This window comes from Alternaria alternata (genome assembly GCF_001642055.1).
Source record: "Alternaria alternata strain SRC1lrK2f unplaced genomic scaffold CC77scaffold_4, whole genome shotgun sequence".
NCBI lineage: Eukaryota > Fungi > Ascomycota > Dothideomycetes > Pleosporales > Pleosporaceae > Alternaria > Alternaria alternata.
In genome coordinates this window covers 1,495,123-1,515,411 of record NW_017306193.1, presented here as the reverse complement: position 1 = coordinate 1,515,411, position 20,289 = coordinate 1,495,123, and the positions used below count along the sequence as shown (strand labels likewise).

General features: G+C 52.6%; 7 protein-coding genes across 7 annotated transcripts; 5 read left to right on the top strand and 2 right to left on the bottom strand.

The window, feature by feature from the left end:
- Positions 1–87: 87 nt before the first annotated feature.
- Positions 88–2,325, top strand: CC77DRAFT_660413 (P-loop containing nucleoside triphosphate hydrolase protein). The gene has a single exon (XM_018532638.1). The coding sequence runs from the start codon at positions 165–167 to the stop codon at positions 2,292–2,294; it is 2,130 nt and encodes a 709-aa protein (XP_018389586.1). The 5' UTR covers positions 88–164; the 3' UTR covers positions 2,295–2,325.
- A 1,784-nt stretch (positions 2,326–4,109) lies between these two features.
- On the top strand, positions 4,110–5,467 carry CC77DRAFT_1006345 (acid protease; the record flags this gene model as incomplete). Its single annotated transcript, XM_018523409.1, has 3 exons — positions 4,110–4,182; positions 4,244–4,526; positions 4,603–5,467. The coding sequence occupies 3 exons, from the start codon at positions 4,110–4,112 to the stop codon at positions 5,465–5,467; spliced, it is 1,221 nt and encodes a 406-aa protein (XP_018389585.1).
- Positions 5,468–8,501: 3,034 nt separating this feature from the next.
- Positions 8,502–9,725, bottom strand: CC77DRAFT_660399 (signal recognition particle sec65 subunit). Its single transcript, XM_018532637.1, has 2 exons — positions 9,610–9,725; positions 8,502–9,549 (listed from the first exon to the last, which is right to left on the bottom strand). Exon 2 carries the CDS (start codon positions 9,529–9,531, stop codon positions 8,785–8,787), a length of 747 nt encoding a protein of 248 aa, XP_018389584.1. The 5' UTR covers positions 9,532–9,549; positions 9,610–9,725; the 3' UTR covers positions 8,502–8,784.
- Positions 9,726–11,166: 1,441 nt separating this feature from the next.
- Positions 11,167–13,403, top strand: CC77DRAFT_660323 (PLP-dependent transferase). Its single transcript, XM_018532636.1, has 4 exons — positions 11,167–11,931; positions 11,981–12,330; positions 12,395–12,841; positions 12,893–13,403. Exons 1-4 carry the CDS (start codon positions 11,484–11,486, stop codon positions 13,208–13,210), a joined length of 1,563 nt encoding a protein of 520 aa, XP_018389583.1. The 5' UTR covers positions 11,167–11,483; the 3' UTR covers positions 13,211–13,403.
- Positions 13,404–14,801: 1,398 nt separating this feature from the next.
- Positions 14,802–15,314, bottom strand: CC77DRAFT_660254 (hypothetical protein). Its single transcript, XM_018532634.1, has one exon. The coding sequence runs from the start codon at positions 15,198–15,200 to the stop codon at positions 14,889–14,891; it is 312 nt and encodes a 103-aa protein (XP_018389582.1). The 5' UTR covers positions 15,201–15,314; the 3' UTR covers positions 14,802–14,888.
- A 1-nt stretch (position 15,315) lies between these two features.
- CC77DRAFT_660299 (kinase-like protein) lies at positions 15,316–17,895 on the top strand. Its single transcript, XM_018532635.1, has 5 exons — positions 15,316–16,236; positions 16,285–16,366; positions 16,420–17,230; positions 17,286–17,373; positions 17,422–17,895. The coding sequence occupies exons 1-5, from the start codon at positions 15,430–15,432 to the stop codon at positions 17,659–17,661; spliced, it is 2,028 nt and encodes a 675-aa protein (XP_018389581.1). The 5' UTR covers positions 15,316–15,429; the 3' UTR covers positions 17,662–17,895.
- A 681-nt stretch (positions 17,896–18,576) lies between these two features.
- On the top strand, positions 18,577–20,249 carry CC77DRAFT_957257 (Mis12 domain-containing protein; the record flags this gene model as incomplete). Its single annotated transcript, XM_018535527.1, has 3 exons — positions 18,577–18,639; positions 18,810–19,157; positions 19,236–20,249. The coding sequence occupies 3 exons, from the start codon at positions 18,577–18,579 to the stop codon at positions 19,983–19,985; spliced, it is 1,161 nt and encodes a 386-aa protein (XP_018389580.1). The 3' UTR covers positions 19,986–20,249.
- Positions 20,250–20,289: the final 40 nt, after the last annotated feature.

Genomic DNA, 20,289 nt, shown 5'->3' with positions numbered 1-20,289 from the left:
CGTCACTGGTCGGCGTTTAGCGTGTTGGAAACTCCGACCAAATTTCGAGGGTCCAGAATAATTTGTAGCCAACTTCACCATCCTGCAGTCGCAATCCGTCGCGAATCCCACCCGGCTATTTTCTGAACAATCGCTGTCCGGAAGTCGCCAGAGCTCAACTCGCGATGCCGGCCCCTCTGTTCAAACGTTTCGCGCCGCCTGCGCCCATCGCCAACAAGCAGCCTTCACCTGCTCCAGCGCGCGATCAGGTCACGAAAGCCTCCAGCCCTCCCTATGCTGCGACCGAGGTGGTCGCCGACTCACACCCCGCATCTGTACAGGACAGTGTGGTGTTGGAAGTCCCAAAGACTATCAAGAAACCCAAGAAGAGGAAGCGCAATGCTGAAGCTGCCGAAGCCCAAGATGATGAGGTTTCCAAGAAGCATAAGAACATCCTTTCGAAATTCGAGAAAGCCTCAAAGCTTGCTGAAGTGGTAGGGCAAAAGGGAGAAGAGGAAGTTTCATATGAAGCTCAAGAACCAGAAGAACTCCACGATCTCGAACCCATGCCGCAACCCGCACCGATTCCCGAGCCAGTTTACGAACCTACCTTCTCCACTCTGCCCACGTGGCTCGCTCAACCTACCACCGTGGAAGCATCGACGACGACCCCGTTTTCCGAACTTGGTGTTGATCCTTCATATGTAAAGAGATTAGAGAAACAAGGATTCAAGGACGCGCTGGCTGTGCAAACAGCATTGCTTCCCATGCTGCATCCTGGCTTTGACCAGCACTTGGGCGACATATGCGTCTCGGCCAAGACAGGCTCTGGAAAAACCCTGGCTTACCTACTACCCATCATCGAAGCCCTCAAGGATCGCGCGGTACCCGTACTGTCAGCCATTGTGGTAGTACCGAGCCGGCAACTCGTCAATCAGGCTCTACAAGTTGCCGAGGAGCTATGCGCTGGAACAAAGATCAAAGTAGGAACGGCTTTGGGCAGCATCGCCTTTGCGGCGGAGCAGAAGCAGCTTGTGAAGATGAGACCGCAATACGACCCCAGGAGAGCACAGGAACTTCAGGAGACGGCTTCACGACAACACCAGACTGGGCTTATGGAGAAAGGAGGACTATACGACGATCTGAGAGCCATGCCTTTAGACCACGTCCCACAATACGACTCGAGCGTAGACATTCTCATATGTACTCCGGGCCGATTAGTTGAGCACATCGAGCACACTACCGGCTTTCTGCTCAACAGTGTGCGCTGGCTCGTTATCGATGAAGCTGACCAGCTGCTGAGTCAAAACTTCCAGGGTTGGGCGACTGTGCTGATGGACGCCCTTCATGGTGAGACGCCAGTTGAGTTTATGAACGCTCAAGAACGGATACGAAAGCGAGAGCGCGATGCCAACTCTATCTGGTCCATGGCATTGCCTGCTCGTAGACAGCTCACAAAGATTGTGCTTTCCGCAACGATGGAGAAAGACCTCACGAAGCTCGGCACACTGAAACTCAAGCGACCGAAGTTGATTGTCGTACAAGACGCGATTGCAGAATCTCAAACGTTGGACAATGAAGAAAATGTCTTTGAGTTGCCGTCGACCCTACACGAGTTTGCGGTGCATGTTGGCGATGGTTCGAACAAGCCCCTACACCTGTTGTATGTGCTCGTCAACTACGTATTCCCAGGCGCCCAGGCAGCATCAGGCTCTTCGTCGGTTTCTTCCGCCTCTGGTACATCATCTGACTCCGACTCTGACTCGGGCGAAGATGAACGGGCATCTGTATCTAAACAGAGTGGCCGCGTTCTCATCTTTACTAAAAGCACAGAGAGTGCCTCTCGCTTGTCGCATCTGCTTGGTGCGCTCATGCCAGGTTTCAAGAATTACATGAAGACGATGACCCGAGCGTTGACAGCGGATGCGTCTCGAAGATTGCTCAAATCATTCAGCTCTGGAGTGGTCAAAATACTAATTGCGTCCGACGCCGCATCCCGTGGGCTGGACATTCCTGATATTACTCATGTCATCAACTACGATCTTCCGACAAGTATCACCAGCTACGTCCACCGCGTCGGTCGGACAGCTCGCGCGGGCAAGACAGGAGAAGCATGGACGCTGTTCACGAAGAACGAGGCCGCATGGTTTTTGAAGCAGGTAGCCAAGGGCGAAAGCATAAAGCGTGGCAGTAAGAAGGTCAAGCGTATGGAGTGGAAAGAGAGCACTGTGACGGCGGACGGAAGGAAGAAAGCGTATCGCACGGCGCTGAAGCAGCTGGAGAGCGCTGTCGCAGGCAATGCTGAGGCTGAATAGATCTGCGGCGAAACCGTTACCTGTTGACCGCACAGTAGTCCGAAGATGGCCAGCCCTGACTATTACGAAGATACCCAATCCATGTCCCACATGTAGTTGCGGACCGTTTCTATGCTGCATGTACCAAGCTTGCTCAATAGCCTTGGCTTTGCTTGATACCGTCCCTCACGATCGGCGCCAACGACAACGAGCTCTCTTCGCATTTGGAAGGTGATAAGAAAGCTTAATCGTCCGAGCATCGGTGTATCAGTGAACGTGCAAGGAGACAGTGAAGCTTCACCGTTGATAGGACGTGAGAACTTTCCGTAGTTCAGCCTGGGGCAGCGCCAACCTCAGAGTGCAGTGCTAAGCATTCTCCTCGGCATGCGTGATCATGCTTGGTACCCTCCCACACCGCGGTGTCGTGCGCTGGAGGTTGCGGATCACATCCGGAAGGGGCAGGTTGGAAGCGCAAGCGGGCATGTGACATGCAATTGGCCGAAGACGAGATTCGCGACTTCCTGAGCAAAAAGTCGTCCATGGCCATGATTGGCTGCGAAACCTGTTGATGTGACATGTCAGGGTTAGCCTCCACGGGAAGGCCCACTAGGCCCGGGGCTGCTGCACTGGACCTCCCATATGCCGCCTTTCATTCAACCAGACCTCACATCGCCACCTCCCTAATGCAGTCGCTGCCGCCCTTATCGCTTCGTTTGCTTCGACATTAATCTATCACGCTCCAACATCTACCGATTGTGTGGATGGGTCGGCGAGTTCTGCATGCTTTGGATCGCGCCTCCACGTACGCACAAGTGGCTGCGCTGTTGGCCGGCAGTTGAGCCGCTTGCCTGTCGCTTTCCATGGTCCAACGGTGTGCTGGCGTCGAACTATTGACATCCAAACCATGTGCCACGATGCGAACGACAGCGGCCACGAGGATGACGCATGATGGCAACCCACGAATTTCCGCAATTGCATGACCAACATATCTCCAGGCCGTGTTTCAAACGGCTGTGGCTGGCCCGCACCCTGCAGCATCAAGGTGCCAAGAGTGAGAGTCCTAGGCTTAGTAGCGCCTCGAAGCTTGACTGGCGGGCGCCTGCACTACCCAGCATTGTAAGAGCGCTACCTGGCTCTTAGCGAACAAGGCACGCTTTACTATTGCAACCTTCATCTTGGAATGTCACCAATGACGATCAATGTTTGGTACAGTACTATTTGCCTGCCGCAAGAAACGGAACATACCTCGGTCCAGCCCGATGCTATGGAAGCGGACCCTCACAGCCTGCAATCAGCCTTGAAACCAATGTACTATTACGGATGGCCCGCCACGTATTCGGTCCTAAAGTCGCACAAGATGGTCACTTCTGTCGCAATGTCCGATCTACAAGGACTGTAAGCTCTCCATGTGCCACCGGCCAACGTACATGCTCCGCATACACCCTCCTGGCCGACGCCAAGTCTGAATGCAGCAGGTAAATGTATGAAACGCGGCGCCACTCAATCGCAAGCATGATCTACCTGCCAAGATAGGACTCGTTACCATGACTGGTCGCGGGATCTAATTTCAATGTTGATCGCTTACCCCACTATAATCCTACACTACCATAGCGATGCCAATGGAGCGCAGCGTAGACGTATGGACAGGGTAAGGAGCACATCATCGTCATGGACACAAGACTATGCCGCGCTTTGTGGCAATGCTTGGTATAAAGCCAAGGCAAATCCTCCTTGTGTTTCTGTACCGGCTTCATCATCTCAAGCCTCTCAAACGGGCTTTACCTTCCCCTTCGCTTGTATCTTCTTCTTCAGTACAACCAATAGGCCATCGTTATCATGCCTTCTTTCGCCAAACTCACGGCGGCGTTTGCCTTCGCTAGCACAGTCGTTGCGACCCCAGTTCAACTGAGTAAGTTGTCCCATCACACGACAATGCCTCAGCACAGGATATATCACTGACAATTCCATAGACAAGGGTACCTCCTTCTCGGTCGAGCAGGTTCCTCGCTCGACATACCTGAAAAACGGACCCGAGCAGAAGATCAAGGCTCTGCGCAAGCACGGCAAGGCTGTGCCTCAAAGCCTTGTAGAGGCTGCCCAGAACAGGGCGAGCAACACAGTCGTTGCCGCTGCTGCTGCCAGCGGATCAGTTCCTGCTGCTCCGAATGACGAGTATGACTCTGCATACTTGAGCCCAGTCACCGTTGGAACCACCACTGTCCATCTTGACTTTGACACCGGAAGCTCTGACCTGTAAGCCACCTCTGAGACCCGCCCGTTGTTCGCGGTGTCAAGCCTTTTACGGAAGTCTCATCTAACCAAAACTCAGCTGGGTTTTCTCATCCCTCCAGGCCAGTTCTCAGCTTAGTGGTCACGACTACTACAAGGCCGATGCCTCTAAGGTCAAGAGCGGTTACTCCTGGAAGATCTCCTACGGAGATGGCTCTGGTGCTTCTGGCAAGGTCTACGCCGACAAGGTCACAGTTGGTGGTGTAACAGCTACCTCCCAAGCTGTCGAGGCTGCTACCTCCGTCTCTGCAACCTTCTCTCAAGACACCGATACCGATGGCCTTCTCGGCCTTGCTATGAGCTCCATCAACACCGTGAAGCCCGTTCAACAGAAGACATTCTTCGATACCGTGAAGTCGCAGCTCGCCCAGCCGCTGTTCGCTGTCACTCTTAAATACCATGCCGCCGGCACATACGACTTCGGATACATCGACAAGAGCAAGTACACTGGTCCCATCACCTACATCAACGCGGATGACAGCCAAGGATTCTGGGGATTCAGCGCATCTGCTTACAGCGTCGGCACCACTACCACTCAGGCAACTGTTTCTGGTATCCTCGACACCGGCACCACTCTCATCTACACCGACACTGCTATTGTCCGTGCCTACTACGCCAAGGTCAGCGGCGCCAAGAACGACGCTACTCAGGGTGGTTACATCTTCCCTTGCACTGCTTCTCTTCCCGACTTCTCCATCACTGTTGGTGGCGTCAAGCAGACTGTCCCTGGCAAGTACGTCAACTACGCACCCATTGGTGACGGTACCTGCTTTGGCGGTATCCAGACCGATGACGGTATTGGTTTCAGCATCTTCGGTGATATCTTCCTCAAGAGCAAGTACATTGTTCACGAGATGGGTAGCAATGGCCCAAGGCTCGGATTCGCTCAGCAGGCCGGCATCTAAACAGCTGCCTGAGTCGATGGCAAGGTTCAAGTCTTAGGGCGATGCAGTAGTGTGAGATATGATTAGGGTATACCATAATCGGTGCCGGAAACGCGGCGAAACTGTCTAGGCATTTGCATAGTCCGCTAGCCTAGTCTTTTTTATGCAAGTAAATATTATTGCTTCTTCACTTCTTCACAAATGGATTCCTAGCGTATACACCGTGACATGTGACAGTCAACCCTACGCTGGACTCAGCATCACGGAAACGGAGGTCTGGTGCACAATCCGTAAATCAATTGTCTCCGAAGGAGTATTGTTACTTTTGACCGCTGCTATATTGAACTATACACTGTGGGCCTAATACAAAATCTCCGAATATGTCAGAGCCGAGCGTATAGTGTAAGCCAACCGATGTGAGTTTTGTGGAGTCTTGCATTCCCGAATCTTACACGAATGATGCGCCACCCACATTAATGTCGCGAGGTAAGAGGCTGCTTTCGGCATATTGTGAGATAAAAACAGGCTCTCCGCACAGAGTAGTGTGGATCGGAATATGTTCCTCACATTCTTTGTGTCATAGCGAGTCTCAAATTGTCATGAGTCTCCGAAGTTGTCTTGCACGATACAGTAACAATGTTAGCATGATATCCTGTATCGGAAACACAGTTGTGATTTGCGCATATCTGCATCCAGAATCAATGAAGGCAGTGAGAGGCAAGTGCGTGCGGGAATACGTGGACAATGTGCGAAGCTGGGTCTCGCCTACTAGAACACAAGTTTCAATGACGAGCATGAGATCCTATGAGCCTCAAAGTGGGATAGAGGTGCTCAAGATTTTCTTGTGACAAACTATGTTGCTGGACTGATCATTCCCACACTTCTTGGCTCGAGGCTTGACAGTTCAGTGCGGTCCACTTGGATATGTAACCTGAAAACAAATTAAATGATACCATCATGCAAGCTATAGCTAGGCAATCAGTCCTGGCGAAGTTCAGGACAAATATGATCGGCCTGACAAGTATGACTTCATGAGTGGTCTTGTAGATCAAAGTTAGTCTTGGAGTCCTTTTGTTGTACAATCTTGGGTGCTCATACCTGGACAAAACTTCGTTAGACCTAACGCGCCGAATTCAGCAGGTATCGAAGGCCAGTGTAGGGAGCTTGTCAATACCCCGTGGAATGTGGAGCGTTTTGTTGAAGACAGATGAAGTATGGAACCCAACGTGTAGGTGACTCCATTGGGTGATTTCTTCACAAATGGAATTATTCGACATCGGCGTCGCCGAGCGATTCTATGATAATTTCTTCTTACATGCCCCACCAGGACACCAGAGAAGGCCTCCTCAAGATCGAACATGAGTGTGGGGAGTCTTGGGATTGGTGGTAGCGGAGGAGCTGCCGTGTCTCAAGTAGTAAGGTGTAATGGGGCGCCTGAACTCTCGTATCACGTCATGTGCCATCTAGCCAGAGCGGTAACAATGCTTTTAGACTAATGGAGAAGTTACTACCTTTTTGAATGAGCTACGGCAGTTCCATAATCCGCTTGGCCCGGTAACTCCTTAGTAAGCGGCTTCTTCTTCCTAACATCACTTGACGGGCCGACGGAAGCGCATATCTCTCAGTCAATAGCCGTTCAGGGCCTTGTCGACTCTGATTGGCTCTGCAGTATGCGTGGCGAGTAATGATAAAAAAACAGCTCCCGTTTTTACAGATGTCAGACTGGTCGGTCTTGGGTAGTGGCTGCGGCTATTTTACCCGCACCATTCACGACACTAGTTTCGCTGAAGGTTATTCGCAAACTGTTTACGTTGTATCACGCTGACCGGAATACTTTCTCGAGTTACGAAGCGACAATGATGGTGACACACTTTTCCCAACAGTCAGGCGATCGGTGGCGCCGCACGCATCGAAGCGGGCTAATGTGAGGGACTTTCACTGATGGATGATATAACGTTCCGAAAATTAACCCTACCCTATAGTGGTCAGGCCTTTTCGGTGCCCAAATATGTGTAATGTCACCCGGACAGGGGCAGTTAGGTGCGTGAATGATACGGTTAGCAAATGCTCGCCAACCTGGCTTTACAATATGAACTGAGAGTTTCCTACAGATACTAGTCTTGGCTCATGTTTCTCAATCGTTTTGACATATCTGTCGATGAATACGCAAGCAGCTCCAGCAAAGGTGAAACTGTTGGCCGAGAACACGCGACAGTGAATCACAACAACACGGCTGTAGATAGTAGTTATGACTTCGTTCACTGAGCTTCATTGGATACATAGCGAAGCATCGAATCGGGTTCGAGGGTCACCTTCGCGTGAGTAGTTCCGGGCCAATTCAGTGGCGCCGGGACTGGGACTTGGTAATTACGACCATTCACCCCATGGAGACCAACATAACCCCCCTGACCCAACATTTCCAAGTCTGAGATCTTACGCGCGGTACGCAAAATGAGCAGCATCATGGGAGTAGCAAGCAAATAGGAGGCGTTGCCGCTCATAATCACCGCGTGGGTATCAGGATCAATTCTGCCGAGGGCACATGATGATGGACCCGCGGAGCTATCAAGGGCTACGGAGGCTGAAAACCTGCATAACGAGTTGGTGGTGGGGGTCAGCTTAAGTCGCTGAGCACTCACGTGAAGTAAGCTGCATGCATGCATACATGACGCACAAGTCTCACGTAGTATTGTTGACATTCATCTGTGCCTTCGGGTATTACAGTGAAGTGGCGATGGCATGTAACAAAAAGCACTTGGACGCAGGGTATCATGCAGTACCTTGCGGTCCAAACGGCGTTGCAAGCGGGAGTGCATGCAGGTCGGAGTATTCGATGCCGGAGAGATGCAGGCAACTAGTGGTACTGTGTGATGCAAGGAGATGTCCATCTACGGCAGGTGCGCAGCACTCGAAGCAGCGGTGTGAAGCTCGATAACGTGTCCAATCAGCTCGGATAACATGATGACGGTTGTTTGGAGTTTGCAACAGAGCCTCAAAGAGAAACGATAGTTTCCACATAGGAGATGTAAGTGAAGCGAAGAGGCCGTATACTACGCAGGCATTAGTGATGTACATGAGTGACTCAATTTTGGGGAAGGCAGCATCGTTTCATGATTGTGGATGTTGTTGATATGGTGGTCTCGCGACAAGAGACGTTTATTGCTCCTATCGTGAGTGGTATCTAAGCGCGTGTGCGGCAGCAACAGGTCGTATGTTACGACAGCCTTGATGGTGCATAGTTGCGGCGCGGATTGATGTGACGGTTGCCAGGCCACTGACGCCGGGATATAGTCGACGGAAGCGCCGACAGGTAGACAGCGCGGATGCATAGAGTCGCATCACTTCTTCTTCTTGTCCTTGATTTTCTTCTTGGATTCTGTCCCGCTGTTTGCCCCGCTGCCTCCGTCACCGCCCATCATCTCCGCCATCATGTCTTGCATGAAGTTTTCGCTGACTCCGCCACCTGTCAGGGCAGGCGAGTGCAGGGGGAGGATCTTGCTCATCTTCCATCCCTTTGGTACTGCTGGCTCGGGCATCTCCTTTGGCATAGGTAGGCCTGCAATGGGTAACCTGAAAGGCGTGTTCTTCTGTGTTGGGTGGGCTTTGAGGTGCTGGGCGATGAGGATGTAGAGGTGGTGCTTGTTCTTGACGTCGTCGTCGACGAGCTTGCCTTCGTGTTTGAGCAGGACACGCACCCTACCCGGGTTGGCCCAGTCTTTCGGGTGAGTCTTGTCGGGCTCGAAGACGGTCCGGAGCCCCAGGTCGGCTGCGGCATCGGCCATCTCTCGTGCTAGAGGGCTGTCTACGGCAAGCTCCTTGCCCACGCGACGGCCTTCTGCGCGTGTGCGTGACTTGTCAAAATATATGGGGTATAGACACTGGTAGTGCTTGGACTTTTCTCGGTCCGTCGACGTCTTGATGGCGGGCGACTGCGGCTGTAGCATCTGCGACTGCAACTGCGGCGGCATGGACGAGGTGCCGGTGCTGGGTACGTTGGTGGCATTGATCAGAGCGGGCACGTCGTCAATGCCCATCTCTGACGGATCGCTGTCCGAATCGCTGACTTCTTCGACACGGGGATTCATCGTGACTGCCCGTTGGTCCTGCCCAGGGGAGTCAGCTCGCCGTCGCATCGCACCTGGCCCCGCCCGCCCGCCACTCACCTCGCCTTTCCCGGTGTGGTTGAATTATCGTGATATCTTCGAGGCCGCCTGCACGCCTGGAGGCATGTGGGGGGAGCTAAACGCGGGGCTTGGCTGTGCAAAGGGCAAGCGCTGCCGACCCGCTTCGGCGCTTCGGCGCTTTCCTTGCCTGTGCTCTACTACGGCCCGGCCGACTGCCTCTCGTCCCGAGTTGACCACAACGACTGTCTAGCACCACCTCCCCAACGCTGGGCTAACTCGCTTTTTCCGCTTCACCGCAAATTGCCGCTCCCCGAACCATCAGGTGATGTCCTCATGGCTAGCGAACGGCTTGTGCAGCTCCACGCAGGGGTCTGACCGTTATCACGCCGCGCCACCACGTCAAGCCCGTTCTGCCGGAAGCGCGTCTTACCCAGTCGCAACCACCACACCTGACCTGGCGTCCGCGCATTTTGTTCCTTTCCTTCTGCTGCATCATCCCATGCTGTCACGCTAGTGCCACGATCTGCAGCTGATCGCTTGTGGTAACTACGCTGCCTGTGTCTGGCGCCTCAACCGTCCATTGAGCTGTCGCTACTCCACTGTCAGTGACGATAGTCTCTGCTATCTAAATTGACTCGTTCCCCCGAGCATATCCTTGTCCGGCCACGCTTCACAACCACTCTAATTTACATACTCACCTCTGCCTAGGCATTATAGCAAACCGTGTCAGATCAATGCCATGCATCGGAAGGAGCACTAGCTTCCCCTTTCAGACTCTTTGGCCCTTTGGATGCACCGGGACTCGCCACGGCAAGCACGCAGTGCCCTGTCTTTCAACTTCCGGTAGAACACAAGCGGCTTCCTTCGTGTTCAATGCCGTCGCTGGATATTAGACAAGACTCGAATATCACACGCTAGGCTCGGTTACACAAGATTTACGGTTAAAACCCGATCCGATCTTCTTAGCAGTGGGTTGCATGTGGCCGTAGCGGACCTTGTCGATCCCACAAACCGCCGGCATCTCTTTGAATCTCCACTCTCACCATGTGGCAATGATACAGGTGTCGCAGCCGTTCGTGAGCCGCTAGTGCAAGGCCTTGTCGGTACATGCACGTGTGCAGCAGCCTGCTGAAGTGAGATTCGATTGGTAATTTGACGACATGAACGCATTATGTACGCAGGATCCGCGTTGGCCCTGCCAAACACCGTTCCTGTCTCCTGGATTTTCCTATGACGGGCAATATACGCAAGGATGATTATGTAGGGGCATTTGTGGTTTCTTGCCCTGACATCAAGACGGCCACGGCCCCTGGTCTTACATATGGCATCTTCCTATCATACCAGGCTTACCGTCCCTTTATCACATCGATATCAAGCAAAATCCGGTAAAACAGCCACGGTTTGTCCTGATTGGCTAATTGAGTAAGCGATTGACCGTTAACTCTCCACAAGAATGAATAAGCTCAGATTTCCTCACCGCATCCAGCGTACAGATTCGTGAACCTAAGAACTAAGTATGACCCAAGTGCTTTCATGTTCTAGTCGTCTCAAAGTTAGGCTCCCCGGCCGGCCCGAAATCTAGGGCTGAAGATGGCCTGCCGAGAGTCTAAAGACTGGTTCAGTGACCCTGAGCCTGATTACACCGCAAACGTTCCGTTCCAAGAAGACGCCTCACCGGTCGGATCGCAATACGCTTCGTGGTTAGCCTACGCGACTATCAAGCGACTATAAAGGCACCGGTCATTCACCTGCAGTTTCGCTCTTCTGGTTTTCTTCCCCTCAGCCGTTGAGACCTCTTCTTCTATCATCGTACTTCCCTTTTCACACTTGCGTGCAACTATTCAACTCCTACTCTACGCATTTCTTCTTCCCTTTCCCTCTGACCTCCTATCTTCATTCTACGAATAGCAACGATGGCACCAGCGCTGCTATTTGATGAGAACGGCACTTCCAGTCCAGCATCCGAGAGCAGCATCTCATCATCAGCCATGGATGAAGCCCCTGCACTGACCATTTCTCAAAACCGCCGGAGCCGTCGAAACCGCAACAGTCTTCGCAGTCCTTTACTCAAACGCAGTGCGAGGGGTCCTCCACTAATACTGGAAGAGGCCAAGGGAAATTGGCTGTCAGTCTCGGACGAAACGAAGGCCTGGAGGATTTTTGATGCTTCTGGGGGTGCCGCTGTATCGAATATTGGTCACAAGGACCAAAGAGTATATGATGCTATCAGACAGCAAGAAGAAACTGGTGTCGGGTACGCCGCATCGATGAGCTTCCAAACTGAAGTTGCAGAGGATTTTGCAGATTTCCTTCTTGAATCAACGGACGATAAGATGACTGAGGTGGTTTTCTATGGATCTGGTAATATAGCCTACACTTCTATGGCCGAATTGAAGCTCACAATCATCAGGTTCTGAGGCTAATGAGGCAGCTCAAAAGCTAGCTTACCAATATCACTCCAAACTGAAGGACAACCCGCAACCCCAGCGCCGTTGGTTTATTGCCCGCGATCGATCCTATCACGGGGCGACGCTCGGTGCTCTTGAGGGCAGTGGGCACAAGGGCCGCAAGGACATGTACAAGCCTATTCTACCGGAGAAGACTCAGTTCATATCGCCTTGTAATCCTTGTCGCGATATGATTAAGGGAGAAACGACAGCTCAGTATGTTAAGCGGCTTCAAGACGAGTTGGAGCGCAAGATACTTGACCTTGGCCCTGAGACAGTAGCCGGCTTCGTTATGGAGCCTGTAGTTGGCGCGGTAAGTAGCACCATTGTGATGACGCCATGTTTTCAAATGACCAGTTTCTGACATGTCGACGCAGGCACTTGGATGCGTTCCTGCATTACCCGGATATCTTTCGGCCATGAAGAGCGTATGCAAAAAGTACGGGGTACTCTTCATTCTGGATGAGGTCATGAGTGGCATGGGCCGCACCGGCTATATGCATGCCTGGCAAGATGAGGATGTCGTTCCAGACATCCAATTGGTAGGCAAGGGACTTGCAGGCGGTTACGCAGCCATATCCGCGATGCTCGTGGGACCAGTGATAACGGATGCTCTTGGAGAAGCTGCCTTCGCCCACGGTCATACCTTCCAGAACTTTCCCGCAGCATGCGCTGCTGGTCTTGCAGTGCAACACATCGTTCGAGATGACAACCTCCTAGAGAATGTTAGAGACAAAGGGGACAAGCTGATGAAGAAATTGATGACTCGTCTGAGTGATCACCCCAATGTATTTGACATCCGAGGTAAAGGTCTGTTTCTAGGGGTAAGTTTGAGAAGCAACCTTGACACATGTCGCAGCTTCTAACCAGGACAGATCGAGTTTGTGCAAGATAAGAAGACCAAGGCACCATTTGACCCTGAAGTGGCAGTGGCCTGGCGGGTCCATGAGCTAGGTATGTTCGTTCTACTTTTGCGAGTAATTCACCGACTGACTACTACATCAGGGCTGAAAGATGGATATAACGTCTATATGTATCCAGGATCCGGTACAGTTGACGGCAATCGTGGAGATCACGTCATCATCGCCCCTGCATACAACATCACCGACACTGACGTCGAATTTATCGTCGACCGTGTCAGTAAGACAGTCTTTGACTTCTTCGAGGAACTCAGCATCGCCCCGAAGTTGTAACCACCAACGCCTTGGCAACTCCGCCCATGCCGAACGAGAACATTGGACAGACGAACATGTCTCACTTGACAAGAATAATCATGATTCACGGACTTCTTTTTATTGTTACTGTCTGGGCGGCTTTTGTGACGAGCATGCGCGCGGTGGCTTTGTGATGATTGTCTGGGACCGGATTTTTTGGAGGTTCCATTGCGAAAAGAGGGCGAGCACCATTATCAGGAAAAATGCATGGGAGCGGCTGTTTGAACATATTATCGCACTGAGGAGGGATTCATGGCCTTGGACGAAAGACGACACCCGCATGGGCGGAAGCTGTCGGTTATATCAGAAAAGCTGTATGAAACATGTCTTTACTCGAGGCTCTTTGAAATCATTCACATGGGATCATGCCACGTTGTTCACCACGGACGGTGCTCAACACCAACTATGTGATGGGCAATGGTAGTTCAACACTTCTGTATAATGGAGCAGTGTGCAGTACCAATGTCGTGTCATTGACTTGGTTGTTAGCTCTCATTACCTGGCATCGGCGTCGTGCAGGAAGTACCGTTTGTGGCACTACTGCAATCGTGCAATACACAGAAGAAATTCGATCTGCTTTGCAGTCAAGAGAGAGCGGCGTGGGGTGCAAGCGAGCATAATACTAGCAGGTGGCCATTGGGCACATTGCCCACATATGGGCCAGACCGAGCTGAAAGCGCCTGCTAACATAGATCCGTGCCGCGCACGACTACAGACCATGCAGCGACTCAGCCTTGGCGGCTAACCAAAGGCTAATCTGTCCTCGTAGGAGCGCGGAGCTAGGACTTTAATGAGTAGTCTGCAGTCAATTGCCTATATGATATATTGCTACCGACTACCGAGTGTGGTATAGATGTGGAGATGCTGAGGCTATGACGTTAGTAGTGAGGCGGAGTGCAGCAAACCTTTCATCAGCCCAGGCTGGGTGAGATGGACAACAGCAAACCGAGACGGATGGCAGCAACAGCAGAAGGATTCCACATGGGCGTGTGTGGCGCGTACCTGAAGGATAAGACGGTTGGAAATATGTATAGTTGCGTCATAGCCAGGAAAAGCAGCAGCAAGTGATGAGCGGCAACGTTGTGTCGCTCCACGTGCGGAAGGGACCGCGCCTCGCAGCTTCCAAGGTTGGCGAACCACGAAGGTGCGGTCGGAATGCAGCGACGGCTGAATTTGGGTGAAGGCTGGGTTGAGTAGACGTTGGTGGTCAAGTATCTAGGGACAGGTTGCCATGGTATTGTGAATTGAGGGAGCGCTCGTCACGGAGGATGGTGGTTGCTCGACTACCACAGTAACCAGATGACACTAGACGCAGATCACTGTCTTCTCGTGACCATAGTCGTTGCTTCACTTTGTAGCGGTCACCCAAGGCCCCGAGGTGGAAAGGGCTCCGATGCTTGGACAAGCGCACATGGTATAGATTTGTGTTACAGAGGTGGTTTCTTTCATGGACGGTCTTCACGTGCAGCAGTTTCACTGTCATCAGTCTGCGACAAAGTGGTGGTCAGGGCGTTTTTGCACAAGCGACCAGCTACGGCCAAAGGCGCAGCGCAGACACATGGCTTGGCCTGTTGCAGCGTTGGAGGTGAGGGCGATGGCCGTGAAATAGAGCCGGGCACGGAGGCTGGCACGGTGTAGTCGAGTGTAGTAGGGCCAGTTAGTAAGGTCGAGTTTGAAGTTGGGCGCGAGACGCGAAAGAGAGACGGTCGACTGGCGTGCCGCGAGAAGATTGAACGAATGACGCTCCATGTGGACCGCACAGGCCCCGGCTTCTCACCACAGACTCCGCAACAAGTGTGATCTCAACTCGCCTGCCTCGACCCGGCGACCACGACGCTTTCACACGTCTCTGGCATGTTCGACGCCCGCCATTCTTCCCAGCGTGCACCCTCATCGCCCTCACGCCTGCTATAGCCCGCCCCCCGGCCCTGCATCCAGCCGCGGCACCAAGCACCTTGGGCAGCCCCATCGTCGACTGGCCACGGCGTGCGATAACGTCTCTACCGCAAGCCAGCCCTCAGCCCTCGTCCCAGCACACACAAAGCAGCGACGGTGCGTCGATAGCAACGACGCTCCCCAGAAGAAGGCGCCCCATCGCGCTGTTTGCACGCCCCAGCGGCGTGTCTGGTCGGCTCGTCTGCGCAGCAGAGAAGTAGCGTCACCACGTCGGCTCTCGCACCGCCAGACACAAGCCAGCCATGTCGACGCCCTCGACCGCCACGGCCACACTCCCGCCCCATCACCAGTTTTATTCTCACCACCAGACATACCAGCCCAGCATGTCCAATGCCCAGATTGCCAACGGCTCTGCGCGGATAGGCAACTCGCTCTACAACGGCTACGCTAGCGCTTCCTCGAGTTCAGACCTTCGCCGAAACGCGACTGCCCACACCAGACACCCGCCTCAGCTGCCGCCCATCACACAGGCCTCGCCCATCGACATGGCCGCCAACGACCCGGGCTCGGCCCAGCGGCGGCGGAATCCCGACTGGGCCGACTTCTACAGGAACGGCATCCCCAAAGAGGTCATTGTCATTGACGACGACGACGATGACGACGCCCAGCTACCTCCACCGCGCCAGCAACCGCCTTCCTCACGGGGCACTGCCACGAACCCAGCTGCGCGCCATACCGACAAGAAGCGCAAGACGACCGCGTCTACGGCATACGACCCCGTCTACAACCAGCACACGTCCTACTCCACCACCCAGACACCCTACTACGACTCGCCTAACCATTCCCTGTCCACCGACAGGACCACCTCCGCTCTCAACACCACTGCGCCTACCTCGCTGGGCTCACAAGTCAGCAATGGCCATCACATCTCGCCTCTCGAAAACAGTGCAGCAGGCCAGAAGCGCAAGCGCACGCGTGCCGTGGTACAGGACGAAGCAAAACAAGCCAAGAGACGGGAGCTGGACAACGACGACCCCTTCAGCCTGTACCAGCCACCCCCCAACCCGGTCATCAAGGCCAAGGATGTCTATGTCCAGGTCGTCCAAGACGTAAGAAATTTGACTTGCCCTCAACCGCTCCATACTGACGTGTCGCAGAAATCCTACACAAAGGACCAAAAGGTCGACGATGAAGACGGCCACTACATCGTAGTGCCAGAGGCTGACCTCACAGAGCGGTGTACGTGACCAGCACAACCTACACTGAAGAAGCATGCTAACACCTGACATCAGACCAAATCACAAAACTGCTCGGCCAAGGCACCTTTGGCAAAGTCGTTCAAGCCTACGACAGACGGAAGGGAACAAACTGTGCCATCAAGGTCATCCGGTCTGTGCCCAAATACCGAGATGCCAGTCGCATTGAGCTGAGGGTACTCTCAACCCTGGCATCCAACGACAAGCACAACATCAACCGGTGTATCCATCTCCGTGATTGCTTCGACTTCCGGAACCACATTTGCATTGTCACTGACCTCTACGGACAAAGTGTCTTTGATTTCCTCAAGTCCAATGGCTTTGTCCCGTTCCCCAGCTCCCACATCCAGAAATTTGCGAAGCAGCTCTTCACGAGTGTTGCCTTCCTCCACGACCTCAATCTCATCCATACCGATTTGAAGCCGGAAAACATCTTGCTTGTGAACAACAATTACCAGACTTTTACATACAATAGAACTGTACCGTCATCGTCAACAACAGTCAACCGAACAGCGCGGCATCGCAAGGTTCTCCTTGACCCCGAGATCCGCCTTATCGACTTTGGATCAGCGACATTCAACGACGAGTACCACTCCTCGGTAGTATCGACTCGTCACTACCGAGCACCAGAGATTATCCTGAACCTTGGTTGGAGTTTCCCTTGCGATATTTGGAGTATAGGATGCATTCTTGTCGAGTTCTTCACTGGCGACGCCTTGTTCCAGACTCACGACAACCTCGAACATCTCGCAATGATGGAGGCCGTCTGCAGTGGCAAGATTGATCGAGATATTGTGCGAGCGGTCTACAAGCAAGACCGCGGCTCATCACGCAACTCGTCCAGCTCGTAAGTGCTCCCGTAATCATGTATACAACATCGCTAACAGGTTCAGTGCTGCAAGATACTTCAAGAACTACAAGCTAGACTATCCCAACGCGGACACCAACAAGGCATCCAAGAAATATGTCAAGGCGATGAAGAAGCTTCCTGTACGTTTGATTACTTCATGTTGCTTGATTGCCGTCTAACTTTGTCAGGAAACAATACCAGCACACACCGATTTCAACCGTCAATTTCTTGACCTACTGCGGCGAATATTCGTGTACGATCCCAAGAAGCGAATAACAGCCAAGGAGGCATTACAACATCCTTGGTTCAAGGAGTCACTCATGGACGACGGGACCGAAGCACACAAGATCCGATTGGAGCGGGAAAAGAAGGCCCGTCGAGCGGAAGAAGAGCGCCGGTTCCGCGAACAAACTCAACGAGCGTACTGAGCGATGTGCAACTTGATTTTGTCCATGAAGGACGTCTTGTATAGATACCTAGCTCCGCCGCGTGGGTTACGGGTACGATAATGGTGGTGGTGGTATTGTCTTTTGCTTCACATCTACTGCATTTACGACAGCGACATGACGCATGGGGAGAAGGGTCACTCTAGGTCTCACTCTGGACTTGATGGCGTTATTTGCGTGGCAGTGTTATACTGGATTACCAATCATTCTTGTCTTCTCTCTGCCCTACAGCGACCGCGGAAAAGTATTCTTGCCTCGAGCAATTTGGCAGGCGATGGAAGAGACTGTACGTTAACCATTCTCTGCATGTGCAGCTTTGGGTGGATGGCAGGGGATTAGCTGTACTGAAGGTGGTTTTGGACGTTATGATCTATCTTCATGGAAAGCAGCACCAGCTTTGAGTATTGACCACCAGAGTCTTACTGTACAGCTAGGTAGCATTGTATAATTTAGGATTCCAAGCATATGTGCTTGGGGACACTGTATTTAGTAGCGTGGCGGCTAAATAGGCCGTACACAATGTGAAGGATTATAATCCATTTCAGATTGCATGTTCGCCTTGTTGTGGACTTCAAACCAGTGATATAGTGGTGAACTTGCAGCATCGGCACTGACAGCGCCCCATGGACGAGGCTAGGTACTCAAACATCAGCAAACAGTAAGAGACTGTACTGTTCCGCGGAGAGTGCCAATACTCTTTCTCCCCCACTGCCTCCACATGCATTCACTGCAAGGAATCTCAAATAGGTAGGATTGGCGAAGCCACTAGCGCGTGCCTGGAACCCTTGCCTTCTGTCCAGTAACAAGCCGGCCCGCTGTAAACACGTCCCCTCGGCGCGTCGCAAACATCGAGTTGAGCATTGCGACAACAGCAACCACACCACGAGGACAGACGATATGGCGAGCGCAAAGCAACAGGAGAACATGCTCCTTACCGAGCACTTTACTTGGCCTCCTATAGTATGTATAGTTTCTGAGTGACAGTGGAGCAATGCAGAGTGTTGCAGGTGCAGGTACTCGCCATACGCCCAAGTTGAGTGGATGCATCTGTCTTGCACTCGAGACAAGGCTACTCGACGTCCTGCTGAGCATTCAAGAGTCGCTTCAAATCTAACGCTTGAGCATCGTAGTCTCTCATCGACGACATCATCAACGCCGTAAACGAAGTCCTATACCGCTGCACCGACTCGTTCGAAACCGGTCTCTCCTCCGCTGACCCCTCCTTACTCGGCTTCGCCGACCTATACGCCTCGCAAGGACGTACGCCCGACAAAGATGAACATGGCAACGATCTGTTTCCCGAGGCTAGGCTGGAGATTGAAGAGGGCGTATTGAAGCTCGAGACGCTCATGGAGAATGCTGTGGACAAGAATTTCGACAAACTGGAAATTTGGACACTGAGAAACGTTTTTGCGCTAGGGAGGGGGAAGGGCGGGGACGAAGGCTTGGGAGAGTGGGTCAGATTAGGGCATTATGAGGTATGTATGCTGACGGCGATTCTATCACTTCGAAGCGCGAAGAGTGGAGGCTTGGAAGAGTACTGACAAGAAGAGCAGAATCTCGAACCCCCGCCCAAAGATTCTAAACTCACTCCAGAAGCCCTCTACACCCTTCGCCGTAAACTCATCGAAACCCAAAAGTTGAACGCTGCGCTGGTTGCAGAGAAGACACGCAACGAGGCACAAATAGCGCGGCTAAGAGCCCTACTCCAACCATCTGACGCATCTAAGCGCGAACAAAGAAAATCTACGACATTGTCGAGAGCGCCATTAGAAATGAACCAACAGAGCGACGGAAGCGCATCATTCGCGTTCCTAACACACACATCAGCAGCTCAATCCCTAGGTATACAAGCCCTACCACAACAGTCCAATAGCAACACCGCCTCTGTCGGGGAGAATAAGAACAACGATAAGAAGCCCACTCCTTTAACTACCCACACCACATTTACAACCTCCCAACTCCCCTATCTCCGCCAACTCCTTGCCTCCCTAAAGCCCCATCTCAGCAATACCGCTCTACCTAGCAACACCACTTCATCGCCTCATACTACAGACTCCCTATCACAATCCAAGGATAAAGAGGAATTGAGTCGTGAACGCAAGGTGTACGTTGAGAGTCAAAGTAAGAGGATATTAGAGAGACGGGGTGTAGATACAAGGGATGGTGTCGAAGGCGTCTGGGAGGGTGGAAGTAGGGTGGGAGCCGAGGAAGTCAGGGGATTGGAGGGGTTGGTTGACGGTTTCAACAGAAGAGGCAAGGTAGGAGAGAATGGAGACCATGGTGAGGCCATGGATACAAGCTGAACTCGTTTATCTTATTGCGACGGCAACAGGCACGATTGTACGATGTGATTCATACGAGGTTATCCTTTCGGGCGTTGGGTTCTATTATGGTCTCAGTGGATTCCATGGTAAGCAAATCCGTGAGTCAGTGTTACGCTCAAATGACCATTGTTTTTTTTGCATGATGATTAGCCATACGTCAGATGCCAAGCTTGCCATATCGCTTTTTTTTTTTAAATCTTCTTCGTGCATTGGAGTAGTCTAGGCCAGGTCCAGTCGAACAAGAAACTACAAATCTCAAGCTGAGTTCCGAGATGTGCCCGCC

Coding starts and splice junctions, on each gene's coding strand:
- CC77DRAFT_660413 (XM_018532638.1), top strand. CDS start 165: ATGCCGGCCCCTCTGTTCAAACGTTTCGCGCCGCCTGCGCCCATCGCC.
- CC77DRAFT_660299 (XM_018532635.1), top strand. CDS start 15,430: ATGTCGACGCCCTCGACCGCCACGGCCACACTCCCGCCCCATCACCAG. Junction 16,237..16,284: donor ATGTCCAGGTCGTCCAAGAC/GTAAGAAATTTG, acceptor GACGTGTCGCAG/AAATCCTACACAAAGGACCA. Junction 16,367..16,419: donor GGCTGACCTCACAGAGCGGT/GTACGTGACCAG, acceptor ACCTGACATCAG/ACCAAATCACAAAACTGCTC.
- CC77DRAFT_660254 (XM_018532634.1), bottom strand. CDS start 15,200: ATGGGGCTGCCCAAGGTGCTTGGTGCCGCGGCTGGATGCAGGGCCGGG.
- CC77DRAFT_660399 (XM_018532637.1), bottom strand. CDS start 9,531: ATGAATCCCCGTGTCGAAGAAGTCAGCGATTCGGACAGCGATCCGTCA.
- CC77DRAFT_660323 (XM_018532636.1), top strand. CDS start 11,484: ATGGCACCAGCGCTGCTATTTGATGAGAACGGCACTTCCAGTCCAGCA. Junction 11,932..11,980: donor GGTGGTTTTCTATGGATCTG/GTAATATAGCCT, acceptor CACAATCATCAG/GTTCTGAGGCTAATGAGGCA. Junction 12,842..12,892: donor GTAAAGGTCTGTTTCTAGGG/GTAAGTTTGAGA, acceptor TAACCAGGACAG/ATCGAGTTTGTGCAAGATAA.